A 20,677-nucleotide genomic window follows, 5' to 3' on the forward strand; every position below is an offset into this window, starting at 1 on the left:
CTCAAGGAAAACAACCAGAACCAACACAGTCTTTAGGGAAATTACTGGCAGGAATCGACTTTTCACTATAATGGTGTGTCATTAGCCCTTTCTTTTTAAAGGTTTTTAAAGTAAAAACCTCTGGTTTTATTTATTAAAGTGCATTTAAATGAGGAAATATCAGAGAGCCTAATTCTAGTGAAGGAATGAAGGAAGGGAGAGGGTGTTTTTCTCTACTCCTTGGTTTATAAAGGTATTTTTGTGCTGCAAATGTTTGCGAAGAAGGAATCTTGCCAAAAAAAGGGCCAGTGAATCCAAGTCTGTGGAAGTGGTGGCCTGTATTTGATGGAAGTAGCTTGGTTCTTACAATCTGGTTGATCAGATTTTCATTTCAGACTTTTCCTGTGGTTTTTTTCCCCCTTTCTGATGAACTTCATCATGTAACTGCCTCCTTTATTGCCCTTTGAATATCTTAATGTGCAGGGGAGCAAATAAAACAAAGCCACGTCACGCTGCAGGTCCTGACCCTGCTGACACACAGGGGAGCAGGGATTGCTCTTTCCTTCCCCATCATCCTCAAAAGCATCTTAGGGGTTCCATACTTAGCTAAAACAATGGATAAGATAAATATTTAAAATTCCTGGCTGTAGTTCTGTGGATATGCAGAGAGAGAATACTGGGATTACTTTTTTACCCAGACACGTAATCCATGTTAAATCTCCAGCTGTTTTCTATCCCTGCCCAAAACTTCCACATTTCTTTTGGTATTTCCTTTTCCTTGGGATGACAAGTGAATCTTTAGGGTGGCAAGTCCTGGAAAAGGGAGATTCCACCTTGGGCACCCAGGGCAGCTTTGAGCTGGGAAAGACAAAGCGTTCCCTCGTGTGTCCACCAGGGAACCACTTGTGCCTAAAAATCAGCTGCTTTGCCTGTCCACGACCTTTTCTTAGTTAAAATGGGATTGATGAATCCCAGAGGAGGGAGAAGACATCCCTGGGAGAAGGAGAAACCTCCTCTGCAGCCTCACTGCAGGCACAACAGCCCAGCTGCTCTAACATCTGGCCCCTGATGGAAGCAGCGTGTCCTGCTAAAAATATCATCCCAGGAATGCCAAGCACACAGGTGATTGCTTTCAAAAAAACTATTTCTGCTTAATATGTTGGCTTGCTAAACTTTTTACTATAAAATCTATTGGTTTGTTATTCTTTTCCTCTGGTTGTGAGATCAGGGAATCTGATGAGAACTTACTGAGGTTCTACAGAGAACCCTTGGGGGTTTTTTTCAAATTAGTATTGGATTATTTCAGTTACTCTGATATTTTCTAGCATTTTTAAGGCTGTTAGTCCTGCATGTGCCTTCCTGAGTAAAGTGGCTCCTACAGGGGATGGAAGGGGGGTGGCATGCCTGGATTATTCCCATCCCATGGAGGATCTCCATGTGCGTGGGCTGCACTCCCACCTTCACACATCCATCGAGCACTAACTGCTCTTGGAAGAGCAGGAAAATGCTATAAAATCGTTTTTTCCAATCATTCTTTCCAAAATCCTAGTTTGGGAGCACCTCTTATTCAACATTTCTTTCCCATGAGACAGCCTATCACAGTGGATCCGTGTTTCCTTCCCACGCCTCGGGGGTTTTGACTCCGTTGGACAACAAAGTGAGCGATTCTCAATTGCCTTATTTCTGCCCACCTGTGTTTCCCAGAAGTTTCCTGGCACTGGGGTCCTTGGGAGTGGGCTGGGCAGTGACCAGGATCAGTGATATAGTGATACATATATATTTATATATATATATATGTATATAAAACTGCCTCCAGCCCCGGGAACAGCCCAGCAAGGACATGGAGCTGCTGGAGCCAGTCCAGAGGAGACCCCAAGAGGATCAGAGGGCTGGAGCAGCTCTGCTGGGAGGAAAGGCTGGGAGAGTTGGGATTGTTCAGCCTGGACAGGAGAAGCTTTGGGGTGACCCAATTATGGCCTTTCAGGGCCTGAAGGGGCTTAAAAGAAAGATGGAGAGAGACTATTTATAAGGGCCTGGAGTGCCAGGACAAGGGGGAATGGCTTCCCACTGCCAGAGGGCAGGGTTAGATGGGATACTGGGAAGAAATCCTTCCCTGGGAGGGTGGGGAGGCCCTGGCACAGGTTCCCCAGAGAAGCTGTGGCTGCCCCTGGATCCCTGGAAGTGTCCAAGGCCAGGTTGGACAGGATTTGGAACAACCTGGGCTAGTGGAAGGTGTCCCTGCCCGTGGCAGAGGTTGTAATGAGATGAACTTTAAGGTCCCTTCCAACCCAACCCATTCCATGATGTCAGTGACAGCCCATTGTTTTTCTCTTTGCTGTAGTACATTGGTAAGGACACCATTGAAATGATGCTTTTAAAGCATAAATTAATTCCTCTTTGGCTCCACGTGGCTGCACAAACACAACCCTGTGGTTGGACACTTATGCCCTCCTCCAGGAAGACTTGTAAAACTAATCCCACGTGGCAACAGCACTGATATTGTCACCAACAATTGTCAGCTCTGTGGAAGAGCATTAAAATCATCACTGGCTGTAACTCCTCAAGCTGTTGCATAACCATGGGCCGATTCCAGCTTTTAGCATTATCAGCGGGGGCTCAATTCAGACTTGCTGCTTAGAATTAAATGCAATTGTTAATTTTAAATGTTTCCCAGTCTCCCTGGAAGGGTCACCCTTAATCAGGAGCCCGAGGATGCTAACAGGGCATGGAAAATGGATGGGACTGTGCTGCTGAGGTTTTTTTTCCCTTCTTCCTAGCAGATGGCGGCTTCAACTGTTCCCAATTAGTTGCTGGCACATAAAATTGCTTTTAGAACAAGACCATTTTCGCCGGCAGGAATTTACAGATTGTTGCAGATTTGCAGTTCTGCAGCCACAGCTGCCACTGGCCTGTTTTAGAGGCAGTTTTACTTGGTGATTTACAGACACTTAAGCCACTAAGTTTGTTGTAGCTATTGCAGTTTACCCTTTTTTTTTTTTTCCTGTATTTCTTCACTGCTCTGCTCTTTTACACTCTCCCCCGGCTCCAGCACTTTTGAACTGCTGCTCATCACCTTGGTTTGGGCTGCCTCAGAAATTTGTAGCTTTGCATCTGCTCCTCAAAATTCACCTTTTCCCACCAGATTCCCAGCTGTGAGATATTTGAGCAGCCTTCAGGGACAGCTCATGTGGAACCTAAGGCTTGTGTTAATATTCAGGATGAGAGGAAGCGGCCTCAAGTTGTTCCAGAGGAGGCTTAGATTGGATGTTAGGGAAAAAAATCTTCATGGAAAGGGTCGTCAGGCGTTGGAAGGGGCTGCCCAGGGAGGTGGTGAAGTCCCCACCTCTGGAAGTGTTCAAAAAACATGTGGATGTGGCACTTGAGAACATGGTTTTGTGGTGAACGCTGTGGTGGTGGGTTGATGGTTGGACTTGGTGAATTTAAAGGTCTTTTCCAACTTTTATGATTCTGTTTATTACACCAGAAAAAACTTCTATACTCAGGGAAACTGTGAGGGGTTATAGAGGCACCACTAAAGGGATCTCTGTTGCTTCCAGTTTTTGGCTCATGTATTTTCATCTCTTATTTTCAGCTTGACTCAGCTCTAATGAGTCCTATATACTTCCATACCAAGGATTATTGGCTTAGTGGACTTCTTGTTCCAAGAGAGATATCTGCCAGTAAAATGATAAAAAAACCCTGTCAATAACTTTTCCATAAACCATAGAATCCTGGAATGGTTTTGGGTTGGAAGGGATCTGAAAGATCATCTTGTTTAACCTCTGCCATGGGCAGGGACACCTTCCACTAGCCCAGGTTGCTCCAACCTGGCCTTGAACACTTCCAGGGATGGGCAGCCACAGCTTTTCTGGCCAGCCTGTGCCAGGGCCTCCCCACCCTCACAGGGAAGAGTTTCTTCCATACATCCAACCTAAATTTCCCCTCTTTCAGTTTGAACCCATTCCCTCACTGATGAGTAGGAGCTGGAGGTGATGCCAGCCAAACTCCCTCATTGTGGGCACACTTGCACTCAGTCACAGGAGTGTGTGGAATTTGGCCTGCTAATTCCTAACATCATCCATATTTATCAGCCCTCAATCACAGCAGAGTTTCGGAGACATCTGTATTTCTTGCACATGACAAAAGGCAGATTTGCTGCTGTACTATTAAGATTAAGTGTAGCTCTTTCTCTTCTTTGACAGTCCTAATGCAACTCTTGAGATGTTGTAGATCTCTTCCTAATGAAGTGTCAAAAATATTTACCTTCAGGACAAATTACAAGAACAGCAAACATCCTTACCGTGTGTTAAAGAAGTTTGGTACGTTCCTGTCGGCGGCTCACAAGCTCTCCCTGGTGGTCCTGCCGAGCTGAGCCTCGTGCCAGGCGTTGTTAGGTCTGAGTGATGGGGCGGGGGAATGGAAACAACGAAATTAAAACATTTGAAACTGGAATCTGATCCTTTTTCCGGGCTGCTCTGCACCTGTTTTGCTCGTCTCTGTGTAGATGGCTTCTGGGAGGGAAATGGCCTGAGCTGCAGAGATGCTGAGGCTGTTTGATTGCTCTGGAGTGACACTGAGTTCTCAGAACTTCTGCAAAATTAACTCATAGCCTGTCTGCAAGCTTTGGGCACCTGAGCTGCAGGGTTTTAGAAGCTGCAGCTTCTAAAATGCCTCTTTTACTGGAGTTTGATGCGTTAAACTCAGCTGCAAAACTAAGATGTCGTTGCTTCTGAGCAATGACTCCAGAGTGCTGGTGTTTGTTCAGAAAGGCTGACTCCAGGTAATGTCTGTGCCTGGGGAATGGATACCTTCATTTGGATCCAAATGTTCTTTATCCTTAGTCCCCCCCCTGACACGGGTGAAATGCTGAAGGTGACATTGATTTCTGGTGTTATTGAAACAAGCTGCTATTTAAAGCCGTATCTTTCTGTCGAGAGAGAATTTGCTAATATTACAAATATGACAGGCTTCTGACCCAGCTGAACCAACCTAACAAATCCATTTTACCACAGAAATTGGCTTTTTATTGAAAGGGTGTAATGCCCATCCCACGGGGCACCTCCAGAGAGCCTTTGGCACTTAGCTGGGCAGTCACTGTGAAACTTGTCTCGCTACAGTGATGAACCTCAGGGAACTGGATCACATATTGCTGCTCCACCTGCTGCTCTGTGCCTCGTGCTCAAACATATTCTGTGTGGGCTTACAGGAATTACCTTTGTCTTTCCCCCCCCCAGCTCCATTACCAACATGCCAAGTGGACTTGTGGGTAAGCCAGTGGGTTTGTCCAGACAGGTCTTTTCTGGATTGTTCCTGGCTTTAACCTGAGTTATGTTCTACAAGCTGAACTTACCTCAGAATGGTCTGGGTTGGAAGGGACCTTAAGGATCATCTCATTCCATCCTCCTGCCATGGGCAGGGACACCTTCCACTAGCCCAAGTTGCTCCAAGCCCCGTCCAACCTGGCCTTGGACACTTCCAGGGATCCAGGGGCAGCCACAGCTTCTCTGGGCAACCTGGGCCAGGGCCTCCCCACCCTCCCAGGGAACAATTCCTTCCCAGTATCCCCTCCCTGCACAGTGTCAGTGGGAAGCCATTCTCTCTCATCCTGCCACTCCAGGCCCTTGGAAACAGTCCCTCTCCAGGCACCTGCCTGGCCTTGGACCCACACACAAAGATTGGGTCGGTATGAGGCAAGGAAGTGATGATTTTAAAAATTTCCCTGTTCTGCATCAATACAAAGTGTTCCTTTTACATATTCCAGTATCCCCTGCTACCACAGGCAGAGGCTCCCTGACCTCAGCTCCGAGTTTGTGGAGGATCTAAAGCTCTCTTACAACACTTTGACAAAATGGATCCGAAAAAACATCCAGAGAAGCTGCTTTGAATGGTTCTGTAACCAACAGTCTGCATATTTGCAAGGATGCTTTATTTCTATTATCAGGCTGGTTTGAAATGTTTCTTTAGTAAGAGTAACTTTAGTAGTAATAATGTAGTAATAGCCATCCTGTGCACTCTTTTAGTTGTAATTTGAAGATTTCCGTGGTGTTTGGTTAAGAACAGGTACTTGAAGTGAAAGGTTTGATTGTTATCATATATTCATGATTTTTAGGGATCCCTGGGAGGAGAGGCTGGGGCTGCCCCAGGCTGGGCACAGCCCCTTCCAGGGGCCCCTTCCAGTGGCCCCATGGCCAGGCACAGCTGAGGTGCTGGTTTAATTTTTGTCTTGCTTTTTCCCCATCCAAATATCAATCTGATGTTTAGGTCCAGCCACTTCTTTGTGTTCGGGTTGGATGTTTGAGAAAATTTCTTCACTGAAAGAGGGGTTAAACATTGGAAGGGGCTGCCCAGGGAACCGGACACCATCCTGGAAGTGTTCAGGAAATGACTGGATGTGGCACTCAGTGCTCTGGGGGGGGGTGACAAGGTGGGGATCGGGCACAGGGTGGACTGGATGGTCTTAGAGGTCTTTTCCAATTCCATGATTCTATAGCACAGCATGCTTTCACATTCAGTTCTTCCTTCAGAATTTAATTGTCAAAGGAAAGCCAAAAATTTGCCTGCTCCTGATATCCACCTGTCAAGCTCCTGCCTGCTGGCTCCAGGATGTTTTGGGGCTGTATTTCCCTGTGCCAGTTGGAAAGCAGGAGTGCTCTGGAAAAGCTCACTGATATCTTTACTTTTTTGACTGACAGAATGGGGTACATTTCAGAAAGCTTTTAACCTCCCCCTTCTTCCCTAAAAACACTAATAAAGGGGGTTGAGATCACCCAAGAGGCAGTAATCTTGATTTTAAAAGCAAGCTCCGGAGCTAGAGAACAAAAGCAATTTAACACATTTCATATTTATGCTTTTGGTAGCCGAGCTGGATAAAGCTTTATCAATTTAGAGGCAAACAAAATATTCCCAGAGGATGTGAGGACCATTTCAAGCAGTCCTGTCTCAGTGATGAGTGACAGCCGGTGTCATTGTGGGAGCTCATTTTTGGGCAGCTCTGCAGCTCTGTGATGTGCTGTTTGAAAAGTATTTGCTGTCTCCAGCTAAACCAGGCTGGATATTATCATTTGAGTGCTGCATAGTTCTGTCTGTTCCATCTGGGCTGATAGGAGTTGGAGTAGCATGGAGAGCACATCCAGCTTTGAGTACCTGGATCCGGTGCGTCTCCTCGCTGGTATTCCCTGGAAATTATCCGAAAATGAAGACAGAACAGGAGTCAGTAAAAATTTCCACCGTAAAGATGTTGTTCTCTGCTGGTGAGGAAACAATTAATGATGATTAATGGCCACCTACTGACAGCTTAATGACCTTGCACAGATGAAGCCCTTTTAGCAGCAGTGGCGTATCAGGGCAAACAGCTCCAGTCTCTGCTCTCTGGGACCAGGGACAGCACCCAGGGAACGGCTGGAGCTGTGCCAGGGCAGGGTCAGGTTGGATCTCAGGGAAAGGTTCTTCCCCCAGAGGGTGGTTGGCACTGACCAGGCTCCCCAGGGCAGTGGGCACAGCCCCAAGGCTGCCAGAGCTCCAGGAGGGTTTGGACAACGCTCTGAGGGACAAGGTGGGATTGTTGGGGTGTCTGTGCAGGGCCAGGAGTTGGACTTGGATGATCCTTGTGGGTCCCTTCCAGCTCAGGATATTCTGTGACTGTATGAACTCTTAACGCTGCCACAAACCCTGACTAGATTGTGATTGTGTTTTGTTCTTAAATCAGGTAAAGTAGGGATTTCACACGGATTTTACATGGATTTTACACCAAGACCTGCCCCTTTTTGAAGTCAGGGCTGTTTTTTCTCCAGCATTAGCTTAAGCCACAGGTTTAGAAGCCGTACCAAGGCTTTGATAAAAGCTGGTGATAGCTGCCAAGGTGTCCCACGTGCTGAGGTGATGCCCAAGCCTGTGAGTGCACGATGTACAGGCAGTGATTAAGTTCCATCTCACTGACCCTTCCCACATGGAGCACGGGAAAGCCTTGGAAGGGTCCTCAGAAACACTCCCCTCTGAACACAGCTCCTGGCTGCTGAACAGGAGCATAAGGAATGGGGCTGGAGAGGCCAGGATGGGGCTACCCAGGGTTGGCAGGCACGAGGAAGGTGGAATAACAGCTCCCAGGGCTGCCTGCTGGATGCCAAGTCTGCATCCTAAATCAGCAACAGGACAGTGCCAGGGCAGCTCTGGGTCTGCACAGCAGGTCCTTGTGCACCAGGGCAGGAATGCCACTCATTCCTTTCTTTTTTCAATAAAAAAATTTATTTATTTGGTCCAAAACTACCTGTGCAGAATATCTCTACGAAGAGGGAGAACATTCTCATTGTATAACTTTGTGAATAAGTTGCTGGGATGTTTTTTTCTTTGATATTGAATTTTCAACAAGAATTTGGCAGTGGAGGTTTCTCAGAATTGAACTGTTCTTACATATTGTTGCAGACTTGAACACTCAATTTATATTTTTCTTCTTTTTTTTTTAATTTTTTTTCTTTCTTTTGGAGCAGTTTAATGCCAACAGAGGAGAAAGAAATTGCTGGAAAAGCAAAACTGTGAGCAGCAAAGTTAAATGAACCATTTAAAGCACCAGCAATATCTGCACTCTGGGATCTAATGTTTTAAATGTCAGAGTGGAAGAAATTTGCTGGACCAATATATAACTTTATTTAAAGGACAAGGTTAATGATTCCTTGCCTGCATATTTACCTTGTTTGCTTCTGCTTGTTTTCTTTTCCCCATCAGGCTGATGATAAAGACACTGGGAATTACAGTGCCATGCAGTACAGACTCATCATTCCCCCCATCAAGGATGGCAAAGAAGGTTTTGTGATTGAAGCTTACACAGGGCTGATCAAAACTGCAATGCTCTTCAAAAACATGAGGAGATCCTATTTCAAGTTCCAGGTCATTGCCACTGACAATTATGGAAAAGGACTGAGCAGCAAAGCAGAAGTGCTTGTAAGTATGAGCCAGGCATCGTTAGGGAATAATTCCTGAGGAAATTTAACCACCACGTAAAGTTTAATTCCAGGCAGACCTATAGAAAAGCCATGAACTGTGTGTGCTTAATTTTTTAAGTCACTGAAATAAAGCTTTTGCCTTTTTAAAGCAAAAGATGTTAGGACATGTTGGAGCGAGTCCAGAGGAGACACCAGGTTGGTCAGGGGGCTGGAGCAGCTCTGCTGGGAGGAAAGGCTGGGAGAGTTGGGATTGTTCAGCCTGGAGAGGAGAAGATTTGGGGTGACCTGATTGTGGCCTTCCAGGGCCTGGAGGGAGCCTGCAAGAAAGATGGAAAGATGGAGAGGGACTATTTATAAGGACCTGGAGTGGCAGGACAAGAGAGAATGGCTTCCCACTGCCAGAGGGCAGGGTTAGATGGGATATTGGGAAGAAATCCTTCCCTGTGAGGGTGGGGAGGCCCTGGCACAGGTTGCCCAGAGAAACTGTGGCTGCCCCTGGATCCCTGGAAGTGTCCAAGGCCAGGTTGGAGGGGGCTTGGAGCAACCTGGGCTAGTGGGAGGTGTCCCTGCCCATGGCAGGGGTAGAACAGGATGGTATTTAATGTCCCTTCCCACCCAAACCATTCTCCATGTCCCCGCTGGCCATGTCCTAGTTGGCCACATCTTAGTTGGCCATGTCTTACTTGCTCATGTCTAAAGGGAGCCTCAAGGAATAGTTTTGGGCTGAAAACATACTTCTGAGTTTCCAGGAAAGCACCGTTTCAGAGCTGGCACCAACCTGAGGCCTCGAGCTCGCGGGTTTTTGCTGTGTAAAGGCCATTGACTTAGTCCAGTCACAGGAACCATCAGAGCTAAATTTCTTTAAAGCCCATATAACATGATGGATTGGCTTAATATTAGCATAATGTGGCAGGGATGAAGTGCATTATCCACTTCGTGGGAACACTGTCAAATGATACAGATGAGAACCATAACACTTGGGGCATTGAGTTATGCAGGGATTCACCAAATAAACATAATGTATGACGTCCTCATGCTTGACCTCCCCAAATGATAGGGCACCCTCAGGCAATTTGGGCAGTAATGGTATATTAAAATATAGCCAGAAGGTATCGACATTTAAATTAGAAAGTGAAGGATGTCTCTAATTTATAGAGGTCTCTTTAGGTTGTCTGGGTGAGTGATGGGCAGTGCACCCACTGTCTTTGAGCAAGGCATGGAAGCTGAGAGTGGCTGGAGATACAATTAGAGATCAACACCATCCCACTGAAAGTTGGGACGTGGAGCTGCTGGGGCCACTCCAGAGGAGGCCCCAAGAGGATCAGAGGGCTGGAGCAGCTCTGCTGGGAGGAAAGGCTGGGAGAGTTGGGATTGTTCAGCCTGGAGAGGAGAAGCTCTGGGGTGACCTGATTGTGGCCTGAAGGGACCTGCAGGAAAGATGGAGAGAGACTATTTATAAGGGCCTGGAGTGCCAGGACAAGGGGGAATGGGTTCCCACTGCCAGAGAGTAGGGTTTCATGGGATATTGGGAAGGAATTGTTCCCTGGGAGGGTGGGGAGGCCCTGGCACAGGTTGCCCAGAGAAGCTGTGCCTGCCCCTGGATCCCTGGAAGTGTCCAAGGCCAGGTTGGACGGGGCTTGGAGCAACCTGGGACAGTGGAAGGTGTCCCTGCCCATGGCAGGGGGTGGGACTGGATGATCTTTCAGGTCTCTTCCAACCCAAACCATTCTGTGATGCTCTGATTTTATGCCCCAAGTGAGATCCATATGTGAAGATCCTTTCTCAAGATTTGAACAGGATTTGTCCTGCTGAAACTGTGGCTCAGGTGCTCAGCCTGGCAGGTGTTCTTTCTTTCAATCCCAGCTCAAGAAGTGCACATAGAAATGGGAAATGGATTTAGTTACTCTTGTGCAAGTGAATAAGATGTGGGGGAAGGAGACAGGACTGCACTGGGAGGAGGTCTAGGGGGAAGAGGCAGGACATGACCAGAGGAAGAACCTGAGCAAGGTATCCTCCAGAACTTAAACCAGGAGCTTCCTCAGAGCCTGGCACAGCTCTGTGAGCACCCTGACCTGCCACGTCCACTGGTTAAAGGTCTTCATGCTGGTGGAGACAGTCCATGTGATGGACACCGGGCTGCTCCTGATGGCTGGAACTGGCTTGATGGCTCGAGTCAGGCACCTGAGGGGAGACAGTTTGGTTCCATCTGATGGCATTTCCCTCTTAAAGCCTCTGTGAGAGAACAGGAAGAAATAAGAAATTACGTTTTAAAATGAGTTTGCTGCAAGGAAGCACTTAAAGGTACTAAGTGTAGATAGTGAATATTCACTATCATAAGATATGATGTCATAGTTATCTTTATAGGTTATCATGGATATCATCTTTAATCAAATGGGGTTTGGGGAGTTGCAAGGCCCCTTCCTCATTCAGCTCTCAGCATCAGCTACTCCCAGGAATCCCTCGGTGCCATATAATGATCTAGACTCTTTGTAGGCTCTGCCTTGATTTACAACTTGGGAACTACCTAATGAATGAATCTTGGGATCAAAGGGATATCGCTTATGGGCTAGTGCTTATCAACAATTTTATGCTTTCCCTGCCTTTACAAATGTGGATAATAAGCAAGTCTCCTCTAGAAACCTCCAATTTTGCTTGATTTTTGTCCAACACCCTTGGTTTCCTGTAGCTTGTCATGAATGTGTTTATCCATGTTTTTGTGTAGGAACAAGTGGTGATAATTGTGATTCCTGGAATGTGAAAAGAACTATTGCCTTTGTCTGCAGTGTTGCCTTTATGCAGCACTCAGCATATGGAGCACAGTGGTTGCTTGAATTGGCTCATGTCATTAATTCTATTAAATTGATCATTCTGTTAGAGTTCCGTTGCATGACTTTAGTCTAAATTTTATTTGGAGTTCATTATAATTCTGTTCTTCTTACACAGAAGCCAGATCGGGGCATCTGATGACATTTCAAGAACATTTAAATATTTAAAGTTGAATTAAGCTTCAAAGCTGGTGAATCAGTGTTTGATGTGGAGGGGTATTGTGGCTTTTCTGCCGCAGTGATTACAGGGCTCGGGCTCCTCTTTTGAAAATCAGGCGTTGTTTATTTCTTTTGGAATCAACTTAATTCCTGATTTTTAAATTTATCAGGTTTCACATTGGCCTACTTTCCAAATTTTCCTCCAGAATCCTTCCCAGGATTGAGGGGGACATGGCTCAGGAGCTGTGTGGTGTCCCTTTTGCACACTGACTGTCCAGCCTGACGTGGGGAAACTCAGGAGTGACGTTGGGTTTGTAGTAGAAAATGCCAATTCCAGAGATTTGTTCTGACCTCAGTCTGTGCTTTGGTGGAAAACTGGAATTTAATTTTATTTCAACAAAGCACACAAGTATTGAGTGGGTTAGAGGCATTTTTCCTTTTTTTTTTTTTAAGGAAGGAGCTCAACTGTAAAATATACACAGTTATGAACAGTTTTATGATGTAGAGAGGGAGAGGCTAAAGCCATTGGAGATTAAAATAGAAACTTACACTGGTAACTTCAAAGTAAGCAAACAATTTCCTTCATGGTTTTCTACCAAAATATCATTGATTTAGTTGAATTAATCTTGTATTTCCATTTACCTTGGTGCACATTGCATGTCTCCAGGGCAGGATTTTCCTGTCGTCAGAATGCTCATAAGTAATTTTGGATATGGCCCCTGGGAGATCTGTGATTCTGTGAGGGAAATCTAAACTATGAAGAACGGGTTTTGCAGTCCCCACCTTAAGAATCTCTAATTCTGACGCAGAGCTTCTGGTTAAATCTTCACCTGATGTTTATGGCTTTTGGCTGCCAAGCAAAGAGAGATTTCCCAGCTCCTCCATTTGGAATTAAAAGGAGGAATGTGTGCGTGGCTGTGGAGGCAGGGAAGTGGTGATTCCATTCTTGGTGTGTGGGGAGGACGCTGTGCGTGGCAGTGCCAACTGAATTTCCCTCTTTTCTTTCCAGGTCTCTGTGGTCAATCAGTTGGATATGCAGGTCATCGTCTCCAACGTTCCTCCCACCCTCGTGGAGCAAAACAAAGATCAACTCATAGGGTAATTAATTTGTTTCCTGTACAAATATCAGACAGTTCACTGGGTTTGGGATTAGATCCAGCAGGGAGTGCTGAAGTATTTGAAACCAGTTAAAATCCCTTTGATCCAGTAATTGCACTCAGGCACCACAGCATCATCAGCTTCCAGGAACCAGGCTTGCAGTTCTGGCTTCTTTTTGGGAGACAAAGACAATTTTGTGTGCTTGGGATCTTAAAACCATGGATTAGAAAATGTGGGATAGAAAATACTGTAGGAAATAGTTTATAAATGATCTTTGTACTCTTCTGTCCATTTAATCAGCAATGAGAGGCACTTCTCAGATTTCCACGGGTCTGGTCCGTCCTGACTGTTGTGGTACCTTTAATTCTCCATGGAATTTGAAATACCTTGGGATTGATGATGCAGTCTCTCATTGGAAAAGCAGTGAATGGCTTACAGCTTCCCAAAAGTAGGAAAAATGACTGGTGGATTTGCTCCTGGAGATTTAGGACGTGTTCCCCTTTTCTAACACCAGAAGCACTAATGAAGTTGTTCAGGCAATAGGCTTCATTCACATGTATCCCATTTCCTAGAACTAGGAATAACTTCCTAAAAGGAGTTATTATATACCTTCTCTCAGGTAACAAGGGACAGGATGAGAGGAAACGGCCTCAAGCTGTGCCAGGGAAGGTTTAGGTTGGATTGGAGGAACCATTTCTTCACAGAAAGGGTGGTTAAGCATTGGAAGGGGCTGCCCAGGGCAGTTCCATCCCTGGAACTGCTCAAAAAAACATGTGGATGTGGCACTTGGGGACATGGTTTAGTGGTGAACGTGGTTCTGGGGTGACAGTTGGACTCTGTGAGGAGGTCATTTCCAACCTAAATGATTCCATGATTCCGTATTTCACAGGGAACTGAGTTTCTGAGTGAGCACAAAGTCTAAAAAAAAAAATCATGGCCAGGTTTTGAGTTCTCAGAATCAGCTTGGGGAGTCTTTACTTTCACAAACACCATGAGCAAGCAAGTGCAACTAAAGAATTTCTCTTCTAAGAACAAGTTTTCAAGGACAGAAGATACAACCACGGGCAAAGGGAAACCAAGTTATTTGGAGAGCTTCTCAGACTGAAGTACTTTGGCCACTTCAAATAGTGCACTAATTTATAAAATTGGAATGTGTAATTCATTAACAGATGAAAAGACTGTATCATTAACCTGGTCTAGTGGAAGGTGTCCCTGTCTGTGGCAGGGGAGTTGGAACTAAGTGGTCTTTAAGATCCCTTCCAAACCCAAACCATTCTGTGATCTGTGAACTGAATGAGTCACTACAGAGGTTACTCAGCTCTTTCTCCTCTCATTTTGTAAATATTAATCCCTGAAAATATAACATTTATTCACCAGTTGCAGCACTTGGTGATGGGGAATGTTAGGGAAGAGAGGGTAGTTGGGTCATTTTTGATATTACAGTGATTTTTCACCATAAAATAAATAGTGGTTTAAACCACTTCGTAGAACAAATTATAGCAGGATCTCCCCAACTGCCTGGGGAGGTTTTTTACCAGGGGTTATGAGGTATCAAGAGATACATAATTCAGTGTTTTCCACACTGGAAAGGCTTACTCAGCACAGCCCAGGGCTGTGTGGGGGTTAATGGTCCACATAAAGAAAGCACAGCAAAGAAGAGAAGATTTAAAACCTCGCTGTCCATTTGGCTCAGGAGTTGAAGCTTTTTGAGGGATGCAATGGGCACATCTTCCTTTCACATCCTCTGGACTGAACATCAGTGTCACATTTGCCATTTCCTCACCCGCTGTCATTGTGGCTGTGCAGGTAAATCCATTTCTGGCTGCTACAGAAGGTGGCAGAGAAATTAGGCTGAGGCTTAGTGGAAAATTCGTTGTGTGTTCCTCTCCTTCAGAAAACTTGGTGGAGGCAGATGACAGAGTGTTCTGTAAATGTGGAAGTTTTTGGGAGTGTTTGCTGGATGGGCAAGGATCAGCATCTCATAGGATCCTAGCATATCCTCCTTTGGAAGGGACCCACAGGCATCATCAAGTCCCACTCCTGAAATTCAGTTGGAATTAAATAGCCAGTGTTGTTCTCAGAGCATTTAGTTCTTTACTTTTCATGTGATGGCAACTTAAAGCTCTACCTAAAGTCAGATATTCCACATTGTCCAGAGAGACCTGGGGTTCCTCCTGTAGGTAATAGAAGTATTTGTGGAGTAAATTCCTCTGTACTGTTGTCTAGAGATGTTGCATCATTCCTCTGAAATGGAATAATGGAGTGGCTTACAATGAGTGTTTTGATGAAGTACAGTCACAGAACAGGTCAGGCTGGAAGGGACCACAGTGGGGATCTGGTTCCACCTCCCTGCTCCAGCAGGGCCAGCCCAGAGCACAGGGCACAGGAGTGTGTCCAGACAGCTCTGGAATAGCCCCAGGGAGGACACTCCACCCCCTCTCTGCTCTCTCTTCAGGGCTGGGGCACTGCCCAGCCAACAAGTTCTTCCTCCTGTCCAGCTGGAACTTCCTGGCCATCAGTTCCTGCCCGTTCCTCCTGGGCCATTGCTGGGCCCCCCCGAGCAGAGCCTGCTCCATCCTCTGCCCCCTCCCTGCAGCCCCTCCAGACATGGCTGAGGGCCCCTCTCAGGCTCTGCTCTGGAGGCTGAACAGCCCCAGCTCCCTCAGCCTTTGCTGCTCCCAGAGCTGCTCCATCCCTTGGGCATCTCCGCAGCCTGCGCTGGCCCCGCTCCAGGAGCTCCCTGGCCCTGCTGTGCTGAGGAGCCCGAGCTGGGCCCAGCCCTGCAGATGTGCCTGCCCAGGGCTGGCCAGAGGGGCGGGATCCCCTCCCTGCCCTGGTGCCAACGCTCTTCCTGGTGCCCCCAGGATACCAGGATACACCTCCCTGTGCAGCCTCCTGGGGGCTTTTCCTTCACTTCCTCGTGCTTTTCTCATACAGTTCCATGCTTGTAAAAGAACAGTGCATTTCCATAGTTAAAGAAAATCCAGGCTGAACCCTTTAACATGGTGTAGAAGTGACCAGGAAGGTTTTTCCCTGAAAATCCAAATGTAAAATCAAGCGCTGATCTTTGGAGATGTTACTGAGGGAGTGTTTTGGAATATGAACATTGAAGCTGCTGACTTAATGGTTTACATATATAAAGTTGACTGCCATCATCCCTCATAGGAGCTCTGCTTTGATGCAGAGAAACTATGGTTGCACTTAAAAGAGATATTATATTATATATTACAGCAATAAATATTGCTATAAATTATAGGGCCTAATATACATCACATGTACATTGTGCATCACATATAATTTTATGTCTAATCACAGCATATGAGATAATAAATTTTATGTCTAGGAGCTGGAACACACGGTGCTTTTTCAGGGAAATGGTTCTGAACGGGGATGGTTTCCCCGCAGTTGTGGTTTTTTTCTTCTCCACAGTCCATGAAGTAGTAGAAAATTAGCTTGTCTCAGCTGCTGGATGCAGTTGAGGTGCATAAATCACTCAGACTCCTCAGTTTTCCCATAGGAGAAGTACTATTCTTTAGGATTTTTGCCCTGTAGTTACTGAATTAAGGCTGATTACAGGTGGCTGGACCTTTTCTCTGTTGGGCTGGTGGCAGTGAACTTGTCCTTCAGCATTGGCCACAGCCAGCACTTGGTTTCCTCCCCTTTAGGAGACACTCTTGAGTCCCAGGTACTGCTAGAGCCGCTTTGCTCTTTGCCTCAGCACTCTCTGACAGGAACATTTTTGGGGTCATTTTGCTCCTGGCCCTTGGTTCCACCTCCCCTTCCTTTTTCCTCTGTCACTTCCTTGCACTGTATTGTTTCATTGTAAATTAAATTGCCAAATTAGGAAAGAAGTAGATTAGATAATCAAAGAAATGATTTAATTAGATTAAATAGATTTAATTACATAAAATAAATACATTAGAGGGACATTTGCCACCAAGTGGCTGCATCCTGTTTCATATCCAGCCTGTGTTTGGCTTTTCGGGGACAATGTGTGTCCTGGAGCCTGGTACAGTGTTAACAGAGCCCATTCCAGCCCTCAGCCTCTGTCTGCTGGAATCAGGATGATAATAACAGGAGGCCACCTTTATTGAGTCAGGTTTTTGGGGTTTTTGGAGGGCAGGGATGTGCAGGATGGGCACAACGAGAAAGAAAGGAATTTTAGCAGTATGTTAGAAAGCAAATTTCCTTTGCAGTGTGCAATGCAATACGTTCGTGGTGGTGCTGGGTTGATGGTTGGACTTGAATCTTAAAGCTCTTTTTCAACCTTAACAATTCATGATCCTGTGCTTTTATAGGATTAGGATAAGTGGGTATAAAGACATTGACTCTGGGTTGTTTTCTAAATATTGTGGGTGTTATTTTATGCAGAGGAAATTGGCTCAGTGCTGCTCCTTCCTGCCAGACACAGGCCTCGTGTGTTCTAGAAAACTAGAAATAATCTTTGTGAAAGGCTGTTTTATAAAGAAGGGCTGGTCTTGGGCTGGAAGTAAACCCCAGGGGCCACAGAAAGTGTAGAGCCTGCCCTGTGCTCTTTGTGTGCTGCAATAAGGCATTTGGGAGCTCAAGTGCATCCCCCCCAAATCTGTCACTAACTGCACAGGAGGGGCTGGAACTGGTCCTTGTCTGTTTGGGAAAGTCCAGCTGAAAATCCAGCTGGTTACTTGTCAGTTATTAACCTTGCAAAAATCACGCAGCCAGAATTTGGCTGAAGTAGAGTAAAATTGAAGAGTTAATGAAACCACTTGAAAAGTCTGCACTGCTGTGGACAGGCAGAGCTCTCATCTGTGCATTGTTGCCAAATTTGCATTTCCAAATACTTGGAACATGAATTTATCATATACTATTTAACTAAGTTATGTTTGGGAGGTGGAATTTCAGCCAAAAACGATGCAGGATCTCGAATCTTCAACACTGCTGACTCCAAGTCTGTGGTATCAGTTTTCTGAGTCCTGAAAGGAAGAACGTTTCGGGGTTGGTTTTTTTGAATTTCTTAAGCTATTTTATGTGCTCCAAAAACACAAGAGGCTGTCAAATTACTAAACAACTTAGATGGGATGTTGGGAAGAAATCCTTCCCTCTGAGGGTGCTGAAGCACTGGCACAGGTTGCCCAGAGAAGCTGTGGCTGCCCCTGGATCCCTGGAAGTGTCCAAGGCCAGGTTGGAGCAACCTTGGCTAATGGAAGGTGTCCCTGCCCATGGCAGGGGGTGGAACAGGATGATCTTTAGGGTTCCTTCCAACCCAAACCATTCTGGGATTCTTTATGAAGCAGAATGCCACCAACCAAGGGACAGCTCAGCCAACTAAAATACCTGTAATACCTGTAATAAATACCTGGATTATCTTGCAATTCCATTTCTTCGGCATCCAAAGATGAAAAAAACTGTCTCAGAGTTTTCAGGGTACTTTGGGGCACGTGATGTCCTCAGTGACAGTGCAAATCTATGTACCCTTCACTTCATTTCCCAGGTATCACTGCTGGGAACTGGGAGAGTGATGGGAATGGAGATGCACAGGGAGGTGTTTTGCTCGTCACATTTTGTCTGTGGAGCTAAAAGGGACTTGGAGCAGCAGGAAGGGCTTGTTCCCTGTTCATTTGCTAGTTCCACCTCTCACTACACCACTGTTGGGAGGATGATAATTACCATTAACAGGTGATAGACTACTTTTAATTTAACTTCTGCTGATCAGTACAGCAGAACTGCCAATGCTGTTGTTACTTATGAGTAGGCACCTCAAAACTTGGTTCTTTTGAGGAGTACTACAAGCAAGTGGCCTCTTTCAGCAGAGTTTTCAAACCCTAAAGAATTTTTCAGCATCACAAGTTCAGCTGAATGACTTTTCAAATAACTCTACAGGGAACTGCTCTATTTTTAAGTGAATTCTTTAATTGCTACTTTTCAGTCTTCGGTGCATTTTTATTACCTATTTTAACCTAAACATGCAATTTGTGTGTTTCAGATCGAATATTCCTGTCATTCTCCTGCACTTGGTGGTGTTTCTTGCAATGTCAGTTAAAGCCAAGGCCTGCAATGTGCCTATTTCCCATAGGCAGAAAGTGGTATCCCAAAATCCCAGAATGGTTTGGGTTGGAAGGGACCTTAAAGCTCAGCCAGTCCCACCCCCTGCCATGGGCAGGGACACCTTCCACTAGCCCAGATTGCTCCAACCTGGCCTTGGACACTTCCAGGGATCCAGGGGCAGCCACAGCTTCTCTGGGCAACCTGGGCCAGGGCCTCCTCACCCTCCCAGGGAACAATTCCTTTCCAGTATCCCATCTAACCCTGCCCTCTGGCAGTGGGAAGCTGTTCCCCCTTGTCCTGTCCCTCCATTCCTTGTCCAGAGTGTGCTGTTTGTTCTTCAATTTTAATCATGTTTTAGACAAAGAGATTCTCAAAGGCAATGGATTCCAGCAGAATGTCAGGAGTTTCTGAGGAAAGGGAATGTTGTTACCAATTCTGCTCCAAGTGACCCCATGTTATAACCTTCCAACCTTTTGGAATGTTTCTGTCTGGGCTGTAACAACAGTTCTGGGCAAGGAAACACAACATGAAAAGAGGGAACGGCCTCCAGCTGTGCCAGGGGAGGCTCAGGTTGGCCAGGAGGAGGAATTTGTTGCTGGAAAGGGTGGTCAGGCCTTGGCAGGGGCTGCCCAGGGAGGTTTGGAGTGCCCATCCCTGGAGGTGTCCCAGGAAGGCCTGGCCGTGGCACTCAGTGCTCTGGGCTGGGGGACAAGGTGGGGGTTGATCACAGGGGGGACTCCATGGGCTGGGAGGGCTTTTCCAACCTGGATGATTCTGGGATTCTGTGAAAAACATCCCCTGCCTGCTGAAAGAGAAGATGTTTGTATGGTAATTAGGGAGGTAAATCCTTTACCTACTTGGCCTTTCTAAATCCTTTTGCAAAACACCCTTCTAAGGACTTCAGGTTCTTTCAGCCATTTCCATTCACACAATGTTTGCTGGGGCTTTTTTTTTTACAATAATCTGCATATCCCAGCTTTGTCCTATCAAGTTTTACCTGGGAGAATTATTGTTCCCGAGGTGTCTGTGACAGGTTATCACCTTGGCTGCCAGTGAAGAGCGTTCCAGAAGCAGAGATAAGTAGAGTTTACCCTATCTTCAAACAACAGGAGTGCTTGTTTAGAGGACACCAGTCAACCAGCAGCGTGGCAGCCAATCTGTATCTCTATTTTCTCTGCACTAACAGTATATATTCACTGCTAGGCTGAGACCTGGCTCTGACAGACTTGGATTTTTCAAAATCTTTTAGAAAAGCTGCTGTTTTAAAGGCAGGCTAAGTTTCCAAAAAGAGAGGAGAGATGAAAAATTAGGAGCTGGTGATGCTGCCTTGACAGCGTTGCTTTGGAAATCTCGTGTCAGGAAAAAAAACCAGCAGCAAAATGTAACCTCAGCAACTGCAGGTGGTTTTGTGTAAAACAAGTGACTTCCTAAAGTCACTGGTGTCCTCTTTTGAGAGCTCTGTCTTCCTCCACACCCTGATGCATCCTTGATCCTGATGCCTCGATCAGTCAGCACGTTCCCCCTGCTTCCCTTGCTTTTGCCTCCCAGCTCAGCAGCTGCTTTTGGATTTGGTACTCCGATCACATAAATTAGTCTAGGAAATTCTGTATTTATTTATAACTCCCAGGAGTTTAGATGGAGCATTTAAACTTCCAA

General features: G+C 46.0%; 1 protein-coding gene across 3 annotated transcripts in view; it reads left to right on the plus strand.

The window, feature by feature from the left end:
* PCDH15 (protocadherin related 15) overlaps window positions 1–20,677 on the plus strand; it is a 692,202-nt gene that overhangs the window by 642,182 nt on the left and 29,343 nt on the right. For all 3 annotated transcript variants that reach the window (XM_039384770.1, XM_039384768.1, XM_039384769.1), the window contains 2 exons: window positions 8,698–8,913; window positions 12,909–12,997. In XM_039384770.1, the coding sequence (XP_039240704.1) occupies window positions 8,698–8,913; window positions 12,909–12,997 (305 nt within the window). The remainder of the gene's footprint in view (window positions 1–8,697; window positions 8,914–12,908; window positions 12,998–20,677) is intronic.

The sequence above is a fragment of the Pipra filicauda genome, unplaced genomic scaffold (genome assembly GCF_003945595.2).
Source record: "Pipra filicauda isolate LSUMZ 115617 unplaced genomic scaffold, ASM394559v2 scaffold371_size1224239_pilon, whole genome shotgun sequence".
In the NCBI taxonomy this organism is placed as follows: Eukaryota; Metazoa; Chordata; class Aves; order Passeriformes; family Pipridae; genus Pipra; species Pipra filicauda.